The sequence below is a fragment of the Eubalaena glacialis genome, chromosome 5 (assembly GCF_028564815.1).
Source record: "Eubalaena glacialis isolate mEubGla1 chromosome 5, mEubGla1.1.hap2.+ XY, whole genome shotgun sequence".
NCBI classification, from domain to species: Eukaryota; Metazoa; Chordata; class Mammalia; order Artiodactyla; family Balaenidae; genus Eubalaena; species Eubalaena glacialis.
Window position 1 is genome coordinate 126,077,791 of NC_083720.1, and position 15,229 is coordinate 126,093,019.

A 15,229-nucleotide genomic window follows, 5' to 3' on the forward strand; every position below is an offset into this window, starting at 1 on the left:
TGTGTGCCAAATCTTGCCCTCGGTGCCTTGGTTGGGAGCACATATGCTGAACTGACCACAGTGTGAGGATTTGTGTTGGTACAATTTACAGAGGACCAAGGGTGCCCATTGGCCAGTTGGGAGGATCTATGGGTGAGGCATCCCTATTGGCTCATGGATGGGCTTCTTGATGGAGTCTGTAATACAGCTAGCAGACTCTGCAGCACATTAATGCCTTACCAGAATCCTATCTGCTACGTCTTCCCCACCCCCAGTCATGCAGCTCATGATTCAGCACTCTGGAAGGGGCAAGAAAACAACAGGCCTTTTTGGCAGCATCCCACACAGTTGGAGAAGTTTCATGCTCACTCGCATGCTTTCACTTGCCCCTGCAGGGGAAATCATGGGCCAGGAAGATCTCTCTTGACCCTAAGTTGTGCAATCTTGGTGGAGGTATGATGTCAGTAAAGTGAAACTATTCCCTTTACTTTGTCCAATGCATCCAAACTCATACATTTTTTTTTTTCCTCCAACATTGTGCTAATACTTCTCTACTAGAAACCTGGATATCCACAAAGCCTCTTTTATTCATGAGTGATGGATTAAAATAGTATTTTCCAGGTGCCCCTGGGCTTTATCCAAGAGGAGCCAGTTAACAGATGACTGCCAAGTCCAGAGCTGGGACTGAGGTCTCTATGCCTATTACCCTGTGCACAGATGGGTGAGATTCCTCCTGGTCCCCTTGATGTATGGTGCTGTATTCCACACCTCCCACAAAGACACTTGTCTGTGAATGAAGCCAAGTTGTTGTTGAAGGGGGACATGAGGCACATCTTATTCAAACTTAATGCTGATGGAACTCCTCCCTGAAATATATTCAAGTCAAATTGAGTAACTCAACCTGAGCTTCCTTTACTTTGCTTTTATCTTTTCATTGGTCTTGAGACCTCAACCAGGAGGCCATCTGGAGTCTTCCTCACTAAGAGAAGAAATCCTAGAGAGAGAGAGAGAGAAGCTTCCCTGAGACAGATTCTCACATGGAAAAATGATTAGGTTCTTTGCCCCTCCTAATACAATCCCATTCTCTAATAAAACCACCCACACTTTCTTGACCCAGGTCAGAGTTTCTTCCCATGTTGGATAAAGACCAGAACAAGTCAGGGAACTGTTTCCCTTGCTCTTCACCTATAGGAATTCTCAGACTTTGCCTCGGAAAACATTAAAAATTCCCATGCCCAGGACTAAAAATTATTCAGTAAAACAGTATTTCTGGGCATCAGTATTTTTAAAAGATCACCATGTTATTCAAATTTGCTGTCAAAGTGAGAATAAGTATACTTTCCCTACTTAGTAAAAACTGTGCATGTGAGTCACCTGAAAATATTGTTAAAATGCAGTTTTTGTTTCAGGAGGCCTGAGTTGTGCCTAAGAGTCTGAATCTGACACAATTTAGGGACATAGACTACACTGAGACTACTAACATCCTCTTTTACACTCAAGTAAATAAAGCTTGGTGACAAAACAAAACCAAAAAACCGTACAAGAGATGACTGGAAGTGAAAGTATCTGTACAATATATAACATTGAGAGGCTCTCATTATCATGAAGAAACTAACCAAATACCATTTCTAGTGATTTTTAATATCCAAAATTTATAAGATGAAGACAATATCCTCTATTATGGTTTTCAGTAGAACTCTCTCTCAGAGACAAAAATTCTAAGTTCAGGAAAGGCTCAGCTTAAAAAACACAGAAATTTTCATCCCCGTAGGTGTCTATTTTATCCTGTTTCCCAAATTCCAATCACTTGCACACTGAAGACAAGTAAATGTTAATTAATAGCTTCCTACTGACATTATAACTTAATATTTTCCTATGTGTTGACTCAGTTTCTTATTAATTTACCAATATTTTCCTTTATTTTTCTTTCAGTTCTGTTGAGATATTATTGACATACAATACTGTAGAAATGGTGAGTGTACAGCATAACAACATATATTGTAAAAGGATCAGCAAACATTTTAAATTTTAAAAAATTTACTAAATACTTCATATGACAGTTTGGTAACCTCCATTTAAAACATAAGTTAAATTTACACAATTCATAACATTACATGAAATGGGCTGTGCAAGTCTCAATATTATTTGGTGTTCTGAAATTTGTACATAAACCACAGCTGGGGATGTGCTAATTCATGAGAAAAATTCTGCTCCTTTCTTCTTTCTTTTACTCCAGTAGTCGCCTCTGAGCCGTGTTGGCCTGGAGGCTGAGTCTTCTGTGCCTTGGGGCGGGGCGGGTCACTCCCCTCAGAGGAGGAGACCAGAAGGTCCTCCTGGAGAACACGGACTGGGACACGGGTCAGTATCACCCAGGTTCCTCTAAGAGGTGAAACATCTGACTTGTAGGAGAAGGCTTCTTAGGAGGATGAAATGAAAGGTGTTCTGAACCTGGAGCCCTCCCCGCATCCCTTGTCCCATCATGAAGACAATTCTGAGGGGTTGGTCTGGAACATGCATCGATGGTGGAGGTTGGGGGACAGTGCAGGCCTGGATTGGGCTCAGGTGAGGTGAGTTGGGTAGAGGCTGGGAGTCAATGCTTAGCATTGGGGCAGGTGTCCTTATGGTCATTTGGTGTGCCTGTGTGAATCCAAGTCCAGTTGTACTGGGAAGAGGATAAAGGCTGTGGATAATTCCACAGATCAGGTCTCTGAGTATCCTCAGAGGATAAAAGGGACCTGAGTCTTACTTTTTTGTGAGGAGGGGGTAGGTAGGAGGGGAAGATCTAGCAAAACAGGATGGAGACCCAGGCAGATCTCTTGCCTGCTGCCTGAGTTTGGAGTCTTGATCACATTTATGTTTGACATTCTCTGGTCTGCACATTGAGTCTACTTCAGGACATTTGAGTTGTGCTCTGTGGTTGGTGACATGGTCCAGACCAAATGTCTTGGTGGCAAGCTGGGGAACATCATAGGAGAAGCTCCCAGGCCTGTTGTCTGTCAGCTTGGCAATGATGTTTGAGCATTGACCAATGTGCTTCGGTGTAGGTTGTGAGGTTTAATGATATCCTCATCCTGTCCTTTAACTGGTCCACAAGTTGAGAGCAAAGAGCTCAGTACAGAGCTCGTGATGCAAGGCTGTGCATGGCAGATGGCCCTCATATCAAGTGTCTTGAGTGATGGATGACCTGTGAAAACAAGTTCCTTGACAAATTTTTTAGTGACTGTGTGCACAGTAATTGGCTTGGAAGGATGTGGGAGATGACACCACAAATATAAAGTATATTTGAATTGCCTCTCAAACAAGAGAAAAAATAGAAGCGACCAAATAAAAATATTTGGAACCTATGAAATTAAATTTCACAGTAAAAGAAATAAAAATGATCATTTTACATATGAAGAGGACACAACCTCAATGATGGTCAGGGGAAAATACATTACAATGCCAATGTTGTAATAGTTTTTTTCCCCCCATTATATTGGAAACTTAAAGTGCCTTTGTAGGGTCTCTTGTCAACATCAGTGGAAACAAGCCCCTTGATATACTATTGCAGGTGGTATACATGACTAATGTCCTTTTTAAATCAGTTTGTCCCCTCTTTTGCTTCCTCAGGTTCTGGGTTTTAGGGGTGCTGTGGGGCTGAAGTTTGTGTGATGACCTTGATATTTCCTGTGTCCTTGGGCCTCCGGTCAGTCTCCTTCAGGCATTGATCATTTGATTTCCTGAAGTAGAAGAAAAAAGGCAAAAAAATGATATAGAGATTGAATCAAGATGGCGGAATAGAAGGACACGGTGTTCATCTCTTCCCGTGAATATGTCAGAAAAAAATCTACCTGTGGAACAGTCCTCACAGAATACCTACCGAATGCTAGCATAAGATCTCAGACACCCAGAAGTGCAAGAAAGGTCTCCATGTAATGAGATAGGATGAAAGAAAAAAAAGAAGAAAACAGGACAGGACCTGCACCCCTGGGAGGAAGCTGTGAAAGAGGAAAGGTTCCCTCACCCTGGGAAGCCCCTTCACCAGTGGGGAGATCAGCTGGGGCAGAAAAGGAGCTTCAGAGTCTTGGAGGAGAGTGCAGCAGCCAGTTTGCAGCAGACAAAACAGAGACCTGCACAGAGGATCTGTGCTACCTTGTGCAGTCCCCAGCCCAAGAAGTGTGCCTACTGGTATGTGGGGTGGGGCTGGGTGCTAAAACTGGGGCTTCAGAGGAAAAACCAGGGGAGAGGACTGGGGTTGGCTGCATGGAGACAGCCTGAAGGGGCTAGAGTGTGGTACCGGCCCAACCTGGGGTGTATGCAGAAGAAGCACAGGCCGGCCATAGAAGCAAAACACCATTGTTGAGGGGCGGGTGAAGGGAGGGGCAGAGCTGCCACAGCAGCCTCCTTCTTGGTGCCACCTCTATGAGCTCTGGGAGCTCACAAGCAACTCTTACGAAAGTGGCTATTGAGGGAACATATCTCAACATACTAAAAGCTGTTTATGACAAACCTACAACCTATTTGATACATAATGGTGAAAAGCACTTAGCCTTCTGGAACAAAGACAAGGATGCCCACTCTCACCACTTTAAGTCAACATAATATTGGAAGTCTATCCATACCAATCAGATAAGAAAAAGAAAGAAAATGTATCCAAATTGGGAGGGAAGAGGTAAAATTGTCATTATATGCAGATGACATGATACTATATATAGAAAACCCTAAAGACTCCACACACGAGCTACTAGAACTGATAAACAGATTCAGCAAGGTAGCAGGATACAAGATTAACATACAGAAATCAGTTGCATGTGTTTACATTAAAAATGAAATAACAGAAGGGGAATGGAAAAAAGCAATCTCTTTTAAAATTGCATCCAAAAACCTAAAATACTTAGGAATAAACCTGACCAAGATAGTGAAAGACTTGTATGCTGAGAACTATAAAACATTAATAAGGGAAAGTGAAGATGACTCAAAGAAATGGAAAGATATCCCATTGGACTGGAATTATTAATATTGATAAAATGGCCATAGTACCCAAAGCAATCTACAGATTTAATGCCAACCCTATCAAATCACCCATGACATTTTCCACAGAACTAGAATAATTCTAAAATTTATATGGAAATACAAATTACCCAGAATTGTGAAAGCAATCCTGAGGAAAAAGAACAAAGCAGGAGGTATAACCCTTCCAGACTTCAGACAATACTACAAAAGCTACAGTAATCAAAACAGCATGGTATTGGCACAGAAACAGACATACGAATCAATGAAACAGAGCCCAGAAATAAACCCACACACCAATGGTCAATTAATCTTCGACAAACGAAGCAAGAATATACAATGGAGAAAAGACAGTCTCTTCGGTAAGTGGTGTTGGGAATGTTGAACAGCTGCATGTAAATCATTGAAGTTAGAACACATCCTCACACCATGCACAAAAATAAACTCAAAATGGCTTAAAGACTTAAATGTAACACATAACACCATAAAACTTGTAGAAGAGAACATAGGCAAAACATTCTCTGACATAAATCGTACCAACATTTTCTTATGTCAGTCTCCCAAGGCAATAGAAATAAAAGCAAAAATAAACAAATGGGGCGTATTCAAACTTACAAGTTTTTGCACAGCAAAGGAAACAGTAAAAAAAATGAAAAGACAACCTACTGAATGGGAGAAACTATTTGCAGATGATGCAACCAACAAGGGCTTAATTTCCAAAATATACAAACAGCTCATACAACTCAATCACACACACACAAAAAAAATCAAAAAAATGGGCAGAAGACCTAAATAGACATTTCTCCAAAGAAGACATACAGATGGCCAAAAGACACATGAAAAGATGCTCACCATCACTAATTATTAGATAAATGCAAATCAAAACTGCAATGAGGTATCACCTTAAACTGGTCAGAATGGCCATCATTAAAAAAGTCTACAAATAATAAATGCTGGAGAGGGTGTGGAGAAAAGGGAACCCTTCTACAGTTGGTGGGAATGTAAACTGGTGCAGCCACTATGGAAAACAGTATAGAGGTTCCTCAAAATACTAAAAATATAGTTGCCATATGATCCAGCAATCCAGCTCCTGGGCATATATCTGGAGAAAACTATAATTCGAAAAGATGGATCTCCTGGGTGGAGGGCTAGATAGTCTGGTGGGACAATCCTTCATCCCATCACCAGTGCCTGCAACCTCTGCTCCTTCACCTACTCCTGCTGTGGTCAGCAGTGGTCTGAATGACCTATTTGACCTCTCCATGAGGATAGGCATGGTGCCTGGTGGATATGTGGCTCCAAAGGCTGTCTGGCTGCCTGCCGTAAAGGCTAAAAGCTTGGAGATTTCGGGAATATTTACTCACCACCAAGGGCACATCTATATGGAAATGACCTTCACCAACAAATCTCTGCAGCACATGACAGACTTTGCAATTCAGTTTAACAATAATAGGTTTGGTGTCATCCCCAGCACTCCTCTGGCCATCCCTACACCACTGGTGCCAAACCAGAGCATTGATGGCTCCCTGCTTCTCAACACCTTGGGCCCATTCATGAAGATAGAACCTCTGAACAACCTGCAGGTGGCTGTGAAAAACAACACTGATGTCTTCTACTTCAGCTGCCTCATCCCTCTCAACGTGCTTTTTTGTAGAAGACAGCAAAATGGAGTGCCAGGTCTTCCTTGCAATATGGAAGGATATTCCCAATGAAAATGAACTTCAGTTTCAGATTAAGGGATGTCATTTAAATGCTGACACTGTTTTCAGCAAGTTGCAAAACAACAATGTTGATACTATTGCCAAGACGAATGTGGAAGGGCAGGACATTCTGTATCAATCCCTGAAGCTCACTAATGGCATTTGGATTTTGGCCAAGCTCTGTAGCCCAGCCAGAAAACCCCAGTTACATGTTGTCGCTAAGTGCAGAGCTCCTAATGTCTCCCAGTACATCTTTCAGGTCTACAACAGCGTTTTGAAAAACTAATAGACTGGTCCGGTGCCCTCCAGCCACCGTCATTGGTGCAAGCCAAGAACTCTTAACTGGAAGAAATTGTATTGCCATGTACAATCTGAAGCCAAAAATACTGAGGCCACGCACCAAGGTAGTGACTAGTCTAACCTGTACTAACATCAGGGCACAATCTGTTGGATAGTTTTAGCTTCTTGTGAACATTTGTAACCACTGCTTCAATCACTTCCCACCTCTTGCCACCTGCTGCTGTATGTCCCTTACTTGTGGGCTTCTCCATCCTGTGCCAGTGGCTGGCATTTTTGACTGTCATTTGATATTTTGTAATCAAGAGCTCACTTCAAAGGCAGAAAAAGACAAATATTAAAGCAAAGCAAAGTGTCATTGAAAATAAAATCAGGTTATTTGTTGTTTTTTTTCTACTCAGTTGTTTGAGTATATTATGTATTTTATATATTAGATATGTTTTTTCAAATATTTCTTCCCATTTTGTAGGTACACTCTTCTCTCTGTAAATTGTTTCCTTTGCTGTTTAAACCTTTATAGTTTTTTAAAAAATAATTTCCCTGGAAACTATGCAATTTTTTTTTTTTTTTTTTTTTAGAAATTCATGTTCTTATTTATTGATTGATTGATTGCTGTGTTGGGTCTTCGTTTCTGTGCGAGGGCTTTCTCTAGTTGTGGCAAGCGGGGACCACTCTTCATCGCGTTGCGCGGGCCTCTCACTATCGCGGCCTCTCTTGTTGCGGAGCACAGGCTCCAGACGCGCAGGCTCAGTAATTGTGGCTCACGGGCCCAGCTGCTCCGTGGCATGTGGGATCTTCCCAGACCAGGGCTCGAACCCGTGTGCCCTGCATTGGCAGGCAGATTCTCAACCACTGCGCCACCAGGGAAGCCCTGCAATCTTTTTTTTAAAAATTTATTTTATTTTATTTATTTTTGGCTGCGTTGGGTCTTCGTTGCTGGGCGCGGGCTTTCTCATTGAGGTGGCTTCTCTTGTTGCAGAGCACGGGCTCTAGGCACACAGGCTTCAGTAGTTGTGGTGTGTGGGCTCAGTAGTTGTGGCTCGTGGGCTCTAGAGTGCAGGCTCAGTAGTTGTGGTGCACAGGCTTAGTTGCTCCATAGCATGTGGGATCCTCCCCAGCCCAGTGCTTGAACCCATGTCCCCTGCATTGGCAGGCGGATTTTTTTTCTAACATCTTTATTGGAGTATAATTGCTTTACAGTGGTGTGTTAGTTTCTGCTTTATAAGAAAGTGAATCAGCTATACATATACATATATCCCCATATCTCCTCCCTCTTGCATCTCCCTGCCACCCACCCTATCCCACCCCTCTAGGTGGACACAAAGCACCGAGCTGATCTCCCTGTGGTATGCGGCTGCTTCCCACTAGCTATCTATTTTACATTTGGTAGTGTATATATGTCCATGCCACTCTCTCACTTCATCCCAGCTTACCCTTCCCCCTCCCCGTGTCCTCAAGTCCATTCTCTACATCGGCGTCTTTACTCCTGTCCTGCGCCTAGGTTCTTCAGAACCTTTTTTTTTTTTTTTTTAGATTCCATATATATATGTTAGCATACGATATTTGCTTTTCTCTTTCTGACTTACTTTGCTCTGTATGACAGACTCTAGGTCCATCCACCTCACTGCAAATAACTCAATTTCATTTCTTTTTATGGCTGAGTAATATTCCATTGTATATATGTGCCACATCTTCTTCATCCAGTCATCTGTCGATGGACACTTAGGTTGCTTCCATGTGGCAGACGGATTCTTAACCACTGAGCCACCAGGGAAGTCCAACTCTTTATAGTTTAACGCAATCTATTTTTCAATTTTTTTTTTTTTTTTTTTTGCTTTTGTTGCCTGTGCTTTTGGGGTCATATCCAAAAATACATTGCCCATACATACCACTGTCAAGAAGTGTTTTTTTCCCCCTATATCTTCTTCTATTAATTTTACAGTTTCAGATCTTTTTTTTTTTTTTCAGATCTTATATTTAATTCTCTAAACCACTTTGAATTAATTTTTGTATATAGTGTGAGATATGGGTCTAATTTCTTCCCTATGCTTGTGAATATTCAGTTTCCCACTAAATTACTGAAGAGAGGATCACTTCCTCATTGTATATTCCCGGCACTTTTGTCAAAGATCAATGGATTGTAAATATGTGGATTTATTTCTGAGGTCTGTATTTCGTTCTGTTGTTCTATATGTCTGTTTTTATACTACTACCATACTGCTTTGATTACTATGCTTTTGTAGTATGGTTTGAAATTATGAAGCATGATGCCTTCAGCTTTGCTCTTTGTGCTCAAGATTGCTTTGGATATTTTGGGTCTTTTAAGGTTCCATATGAATTTTAAGATTTCTTTTTCTATTTTCTGGGGAAAATGTCTTCAGAGTTTTGACATGAATTGCATTAACTCTGTAGATTGCTTTGGGTAGTATGGACATTTTAACAATATTAATTTATTCAATCCATTAACATGGGCAATCTTTCCATTTATTTGCGTCTTCTTCAAATTCTTTCATCAATATTTTATAGTTTTCAGTGTACGGGTCTTTCACATTCTTGGTTAACTTTATTCATAAGTATTTTATTCTTTTGGGTGCTATTGTAAATGGGACTTGTTTAACCTTTTCTGATAGTTTCTGTTGTTAGTGTATAAAGACACAAATGATTTTTGTATGTTGATTTTGTATCCTGCAGCTTTATTTATTTATTAGTTTGAACAGTTTTTTGGAGGTGGCATGTTTAGGGTTTTGTACATATAAAAACATGTCATCTGCAAACAGAGAAAATTTAGCTTTAATTTTATGATTATTTTCTTTATTTTTCTTGCCTACTTGCTCTGGTTAGGAATTCCAGTACTATGTTGAATAGAAGAGGCAAGAATAGGTAACCATGTCTTGGTCCAAAACTTAGAAGAAATGCTTTCATGATTCATAATTCAATATACTGTTAGCTTTGGCTTGTCATATGACTTTTAATGTGTTGAGGTATATTCCTTCTATAACTAATTTCTTGACAGTATTTTTCATGAAATGAAGTTGGATTTTGTCAAATAATTTTTCTGTATCTATTAATATGACCATATTTTCCCTTTATTCTCTTAATGTGATGTAACACATTTATTGATTTGCATATATTGAGCCATCCTGAATCCAGGCATAAATCCCACTTGATCATGGTGAATGATCCTTTTAATGTGCTGTTGAACTTAGTTTGCCAGTATTTTGAGTATTTCATCTATGTTTTTCAGGGATATTGATCCGTACTTTTCTCCTAGTGCCCTCATCTGGTTTTGATATTGGAGTAATGCCTCATAAGATGGTTTGAAAGTGTTCCCTCCTCTTTAAATTTTTGGAAGTATTTATGAAGACTCAGCTTTAATTTCTCTTTAAATATTTGGCATAATTCACCAGTAAAACCACCTGGTCCTGGGATTTTATTTATTGAGAGGTTTTTCAGTACTGTTTCATTCTCTTTACTCATTACTGGTCTGCTCAGATGTTCTATTTCTTAACTACTTAGTCTTGGTAGGTTGTATGTTTCTAGGAGTTTGTCCATATTTTTTTTTTATGTAATTCAAGTTGTTTGCATATGATTGTTAATACTTAGTAGTCTCTTATTGTCCTTTGTATTTCTGTGGCATCAGTGTAATGGCTTTATATATATATATTATGTATGTATATATATATATACTCTTTTTCTTAGTTATTCTAACAGTTTGTCAATTTAATCTTTTCCCAAAAAAACTCCTTAATATTATCTTTCTACTATATATGTGGTTTTTATTACTTTTTAAAAAAAATTTATTGGAGTATAGTTGATTTACAATGTTGTGTTAGTTTCAGGTGTACAGTAAAGTGAATCAGTTATACACATATATATATATACTCTTTTTAATATTCTTTTCCCATATAGGTCATTACAGAATAATGAGTAGAGTTCCCTGTGCTATGCAGTAGGTCCTTCTATTACTTTTATAACTGCTAATCCTTATTATTTATTTCATTCTGCCAATATTGGGCTTAGTTTGTTCTTTTTATAGTTCCTTTTGTTGTAAAGTTAGGTTCTTTAGTTGAGATTTTTTTTCAGAGACAAAAGATTTTATTACTTATGGCACAGCAAGCGTGAGCATAATATTGTATTGGTTCTCCCTCCCCCACCAGTTCCAACAGGGATGACACAGAGAGATCCAGTTGGGTGTTATGTGTACTCAGTTGTGTTACATTGATGAACTCCACTGAGTTTGAGGACTCCATTGCTTTTAAAATGAGAGGTTAGCAAGCTTACTGCTTATCTGAGGGAGACACATTACCTCCCTCCTCAAGGCTGTTTGTTACAAACACACTCCCAAGAAATGGCTCAGTTAAAATGCTGTCAGGCATGCATTCCTTTTCTTTTTTTTTTTTAATTGAAGAATAGTTGACATACAATAGTATGTTAGTTTGGGATGTACAACATAATGATTCAGCATTTAAGTTTATTACAAAATAATCACCATGATGAGTTTAGTAACCATCTGTCCCCATCCACAGTTATTGCAATACCATGAACCATATTCTTTATTCTGTATATTAAATTCTTGTCAATTTTTATTTTATAACTGGAATTTTGTACTTCTTATGCCCCTTCACCTGTCTTGTCCAACACCCACTCACCTCCCCTCTTGCAACCACCAGTTTTTTAACTGTGTCTGTAAGACTGGTTTTGTTGTGTTTGTTTTGTTTTTAGATTACACATATAAGTGACATCATGTGGTATTTGTCTTTTTCTATGTGACTTACTTCACTTAACATAATACTCTCTAGGTCCATTCATGTTGTCGCAAATGGCAAGATTTCATCTTTTTATGACTGAGTAATATATATAACAATATATGTATCTATATATGTGTATGGATATGTGTGTATGTGTATATGTATATCTATGTGTGTATAGGTGTACATAAATATGTATATGCGTGTATATATATGTATATCACTTTTTTATCAATTTATCATTGAACATTTAGGTTGCTACCATATACTGGCTATTGTAAGTTATGTTGCAATGAGCATAGTGCATATATATATATATATATATAAAACATATGAAAGATGTGCATATATCTCTTTAAATTAGTTTTTTGCTTTGTTTTGTTTTCTTTAGATAAATAACCAAAAGTGGAATTCCTAAATCATATGGTAGCTTTATTTTTTTTTAAGTTTTCAGAGCCCTCCATAATGTTTTCAGTAGTGGCTGCACTGATTTACATTCTTAGCAACAATGCAGGTGAGTATTTTCTCCATATCCTCAGCAACACTTAGTTGTTGTCATATTGATGATAGCCATTCTGACAACTGTAAGGTGATATCTTGTTGTGGTTTTGATTTGCATTACCCTGATGATTAGTGATGTTGAGCATGTTTCCATGTGCCTTTTGGCCATCTGTATTTTTTTTTTTTTTTTTTTGCAAAATGTGTATTCAGCTCCTCTACCCAATTATTCTTCTTTTTATTTAATTTATTTTTTAAAATTACTGTTTATTTACAATGTTAGTTTCAGGTGTACAGCATAGTGATACAGTATTTTTTTTACAGATTATACATGATTAAAAGTTATTACAGATAATGGCTATAACTGCCTGTCCTATACAATATATCTTTGTTGCTTATCTACTTTATACATAGTAGTTTGTACCTCTTAATCCTATACCCCTACTTTGTCCCTCCCCCCTTACGTGTCCCCACTGGTAACCACTAGTTTGTTTATATATCTGTGAGTCTGTTTCTGTTTTGCATATACATTCATTTGTATTATTTTTAGATTCCACATATAAATGATATCACACAGTATTTGTCTTTCTCTGACTTACTTCATTAAGCATAATATTCTCTAGGTCCATCCATATTGCTGCAAATGGCAGAATTTCATTCTTTTTAAGGCTGTCTAATATTCCACTGTACATATATACCGTATCTTCTTTATCCATTTGTCTATTCATGGGCATTTGGGTTGCTTTCATATCTTGGCCATTGTCAAGAGTGCTGCTATGAACATTGGGGTCTATGTATCTTTTTGAATTAGTGTTTTTATTTTTTCCTAGATATGTATCCAGGAGACTTACTGATGGATCATATGGTAGTTCTATTTTTAGCTTTTTGAGGAACCTCCATACTATTTTCCATAGTGCCTACAGTTGACAATCCTACCAACAGTGTACAGGGTTTCACTTTTCTCCACATCCTCTCCAAAATTTATTTGTAGATATTTTGATAACAGCTATTTTGACAGGTGTGAGGTTGATATCTCATTGTTGTTTTGAATTCAACTTCTCTAATAGTTAATGATGCTGAGCATCTTTTCATGTGCTTTTTAGCCATCCATATGTCTTCTTTGGAAGGATGTCTGTTCATGTCTTCTGCCCATTATGAATTGTGTTGTTTGTTGTTTATTTGTTTTTTGATATTGAGTTGTATGAGCCATTTATATATTTTGGATATTAACGCTTTGTCAGTCATATCATTTGCAAATATTTTTTTCCATTGTGCACTTTGAATTTTTATTTTGTTGATGGTTTTCATTGCTGTGCAAAAGCTCTTAAGTTTATTTAGGTCCCATTTATTTACTTTTGCTTTTATTCCTCTTGCCTTAGAGGCCAGATCCAAAAATATATTGCTACAATTTAAGTGTGTTCTGCCTATGTTCTCTCTTAGGAGTTTTATGGTTTGGTTTATTACATTTAGATCCTTAATCCATTTTGAATTTATATTTGTGTATGGTGTGAGGAAATGTTCTAATTTCATGATTTTACATGTAGCTGTCCAGTTTTACCACTTATTGAAGAGACTGTCTTTTCTCTAGTGAGTATTCTTGCCTCCTCTGTAGTAGATTTATTCACCATAAGTGTGTGGGTTCCTTTCTGGGCTCTCTATTCTATTCCATTGGTCTATGTGTCTGTTTTTTTTTATTATTGTAGCTTTGTAGTCAGGGAGCATGCTATCTCCAGCTTTGGTCTTTTTTCTCAGGATTGCTTTGACAATGTGGGTATTTTGTGGTTCTATATTTATTTTAGGCTTATCTGTTCTATTTCTGTGAAAAATGTCATGGGAATTTTGATACGGATCGCTTTAACTCTATAGGTTGCTTTGAGTCATATGGCTATTTTATTTTATTTTATTTTATTTTATTTATTTATTTATTTTTTAAACATCTTTATTGAAGTATAATTGCTTTACAATGGTGTGTTACTTTCTGCTTTATAACAAAGTGAATCAGTTATACATATACATATGTTCCCATATCTCTTCCCTCTTGCATCTCCCTCCCTCCCACCCTCCCTATCCCACCCCTCTAGGTGGTCACAAAGCACCGAGCTGATCTCCCTGTGCTATGCGGCTGCTTCCCACTAGCTATCTATTTTACATTTGGTAGTGTATATATGTCCATGACACTCTCTCACCCTGTCACATCTCACCCCTCCCCCTCCCCATATCCTCAAGTCCATTCTCTAGTAGGTCTGTGTCTTTATTTCCATCTTGCCACTAGGTTCTTCATGACCTTTTTTTTTTTTCCTTAGATTCCATATATATGTGTTAGCGTACTGTATTTCTTTTTCTCTTTCTGACTTACTTCACTCTGTATGACAGACTCTAACTCCATCCACCTCATTACAAATACCTCCATTTCATTTCTTTTTATGGCTGAGTAATACTCCATTGTATATATGTGCCACATCTTCTTTATCCATTCATCCGATGATGGACACCTAGGTTGCTTCCATGTCCTGGCTATTGTAAACAGAGCTGCAATGAATATTTTGGTACATGACTCTTTCTGAATTATGGTTTTCTCAGGGTATATGCCCAGTAGTGGGATTGCTGGGTCGTATGGTAGTTCTATTTGTAGTTTTTTAAGGAACCTCCATACTGTTCTCCATAGTGGCTGTATCAATTTACATTCCCACCAACAGTGCAAGAGTGTTCCCTTTTCTCCACACCCTCTCCAGCATTTATTGTTTCTAGATTTTTTGATGATGGCCATTCTGACCGGTGTGAGATGATACCTCATTGTAGTTTTGATTTGCATTTCTCTAATGATTAATGATGTTGAGCATTCTTTCATGTGTCTGTTGGCAATCTGTATATCTTCTCTGGAGAAATGTCTATTTAGGTCTTCTGCCCATTTTTGGATTGGGTTGTTTGTTTTTTTGTTATTGAGCTGCATGAGCTGCTTGTAAATCTTGGAGATTAATCCTTTGTCAGTTGCTTCATTTGCAAATATTTTCTCCCATT

General features: G+C 38.3%; 2 protein-coding genes and 1 long non-coding RNA gene across 4 annotated transcripts in view; 2 read left to right on the plus strand and 1 right to left on the minus strand.

The window, feature by feature from the left end:
* LOC133092772 (uncharacterized) overlaps nt 1–15,229 on the plus strand; it is a 75,878-nt gene that overhangs the window by 44,841 nt on the left and 15,808 nt on the right. The window lies entirely within an intron of this gene.
* Nucleotides 2,121–2,843, minus strand: LOC133092489 (putative protein FAM90A26). Its single transcript, XM_061191794.1, has 3 exons — nt 2,800–2,843; nt 2,394–2,695; nt 2,121–2,356 (listed from the first exon to the last, which is right to left on the minus strand). Exons 1-3 carry the CDS (start codon nt 2,841–2,843, stop codon nt 2,121–2,123), a joined length of 582 nt encoding a protein of 193 aa, XP_061047777.1.
* Nucleotides 6,096–6,954, plus strand: LOC133092375 (AP-2 complex subunit beta-like). Its single transcript, XM_061191666.1, is given in 2 exon segments — nt 6,096–6,614; nt 6,616–6,954. Coding segments are annotated over 2 exon segments (858 nt in total).

What these genes read in the sequence shown, in the direction of transcription:
- LOC133092489 (XM_061191794.1), bottom strand. Translation starts at nt 2,843, where the DNA reads ATGTCAAACATAAATGTGATCAAGACTCCAAACTCAGGCAGCAG. An exon ending in ACTCCAAACTCAGGCAGCAG is followed by an intron (nt 2,696 to 2,799) that starts GCAAGAGATCTG and finishes TTATCCTCTGAG; the next exon opens with GATACTCAGAGACCTGATCT. An exon ending in TCATTTCATCCTCCTAAGAA is followed by an intron (nt 2,357 to 2,393) that starts GCCTTCTCCTAC and finishes CACCTCTTAGAG; the next exon opens with GAACCTGGGTGATACTGACC.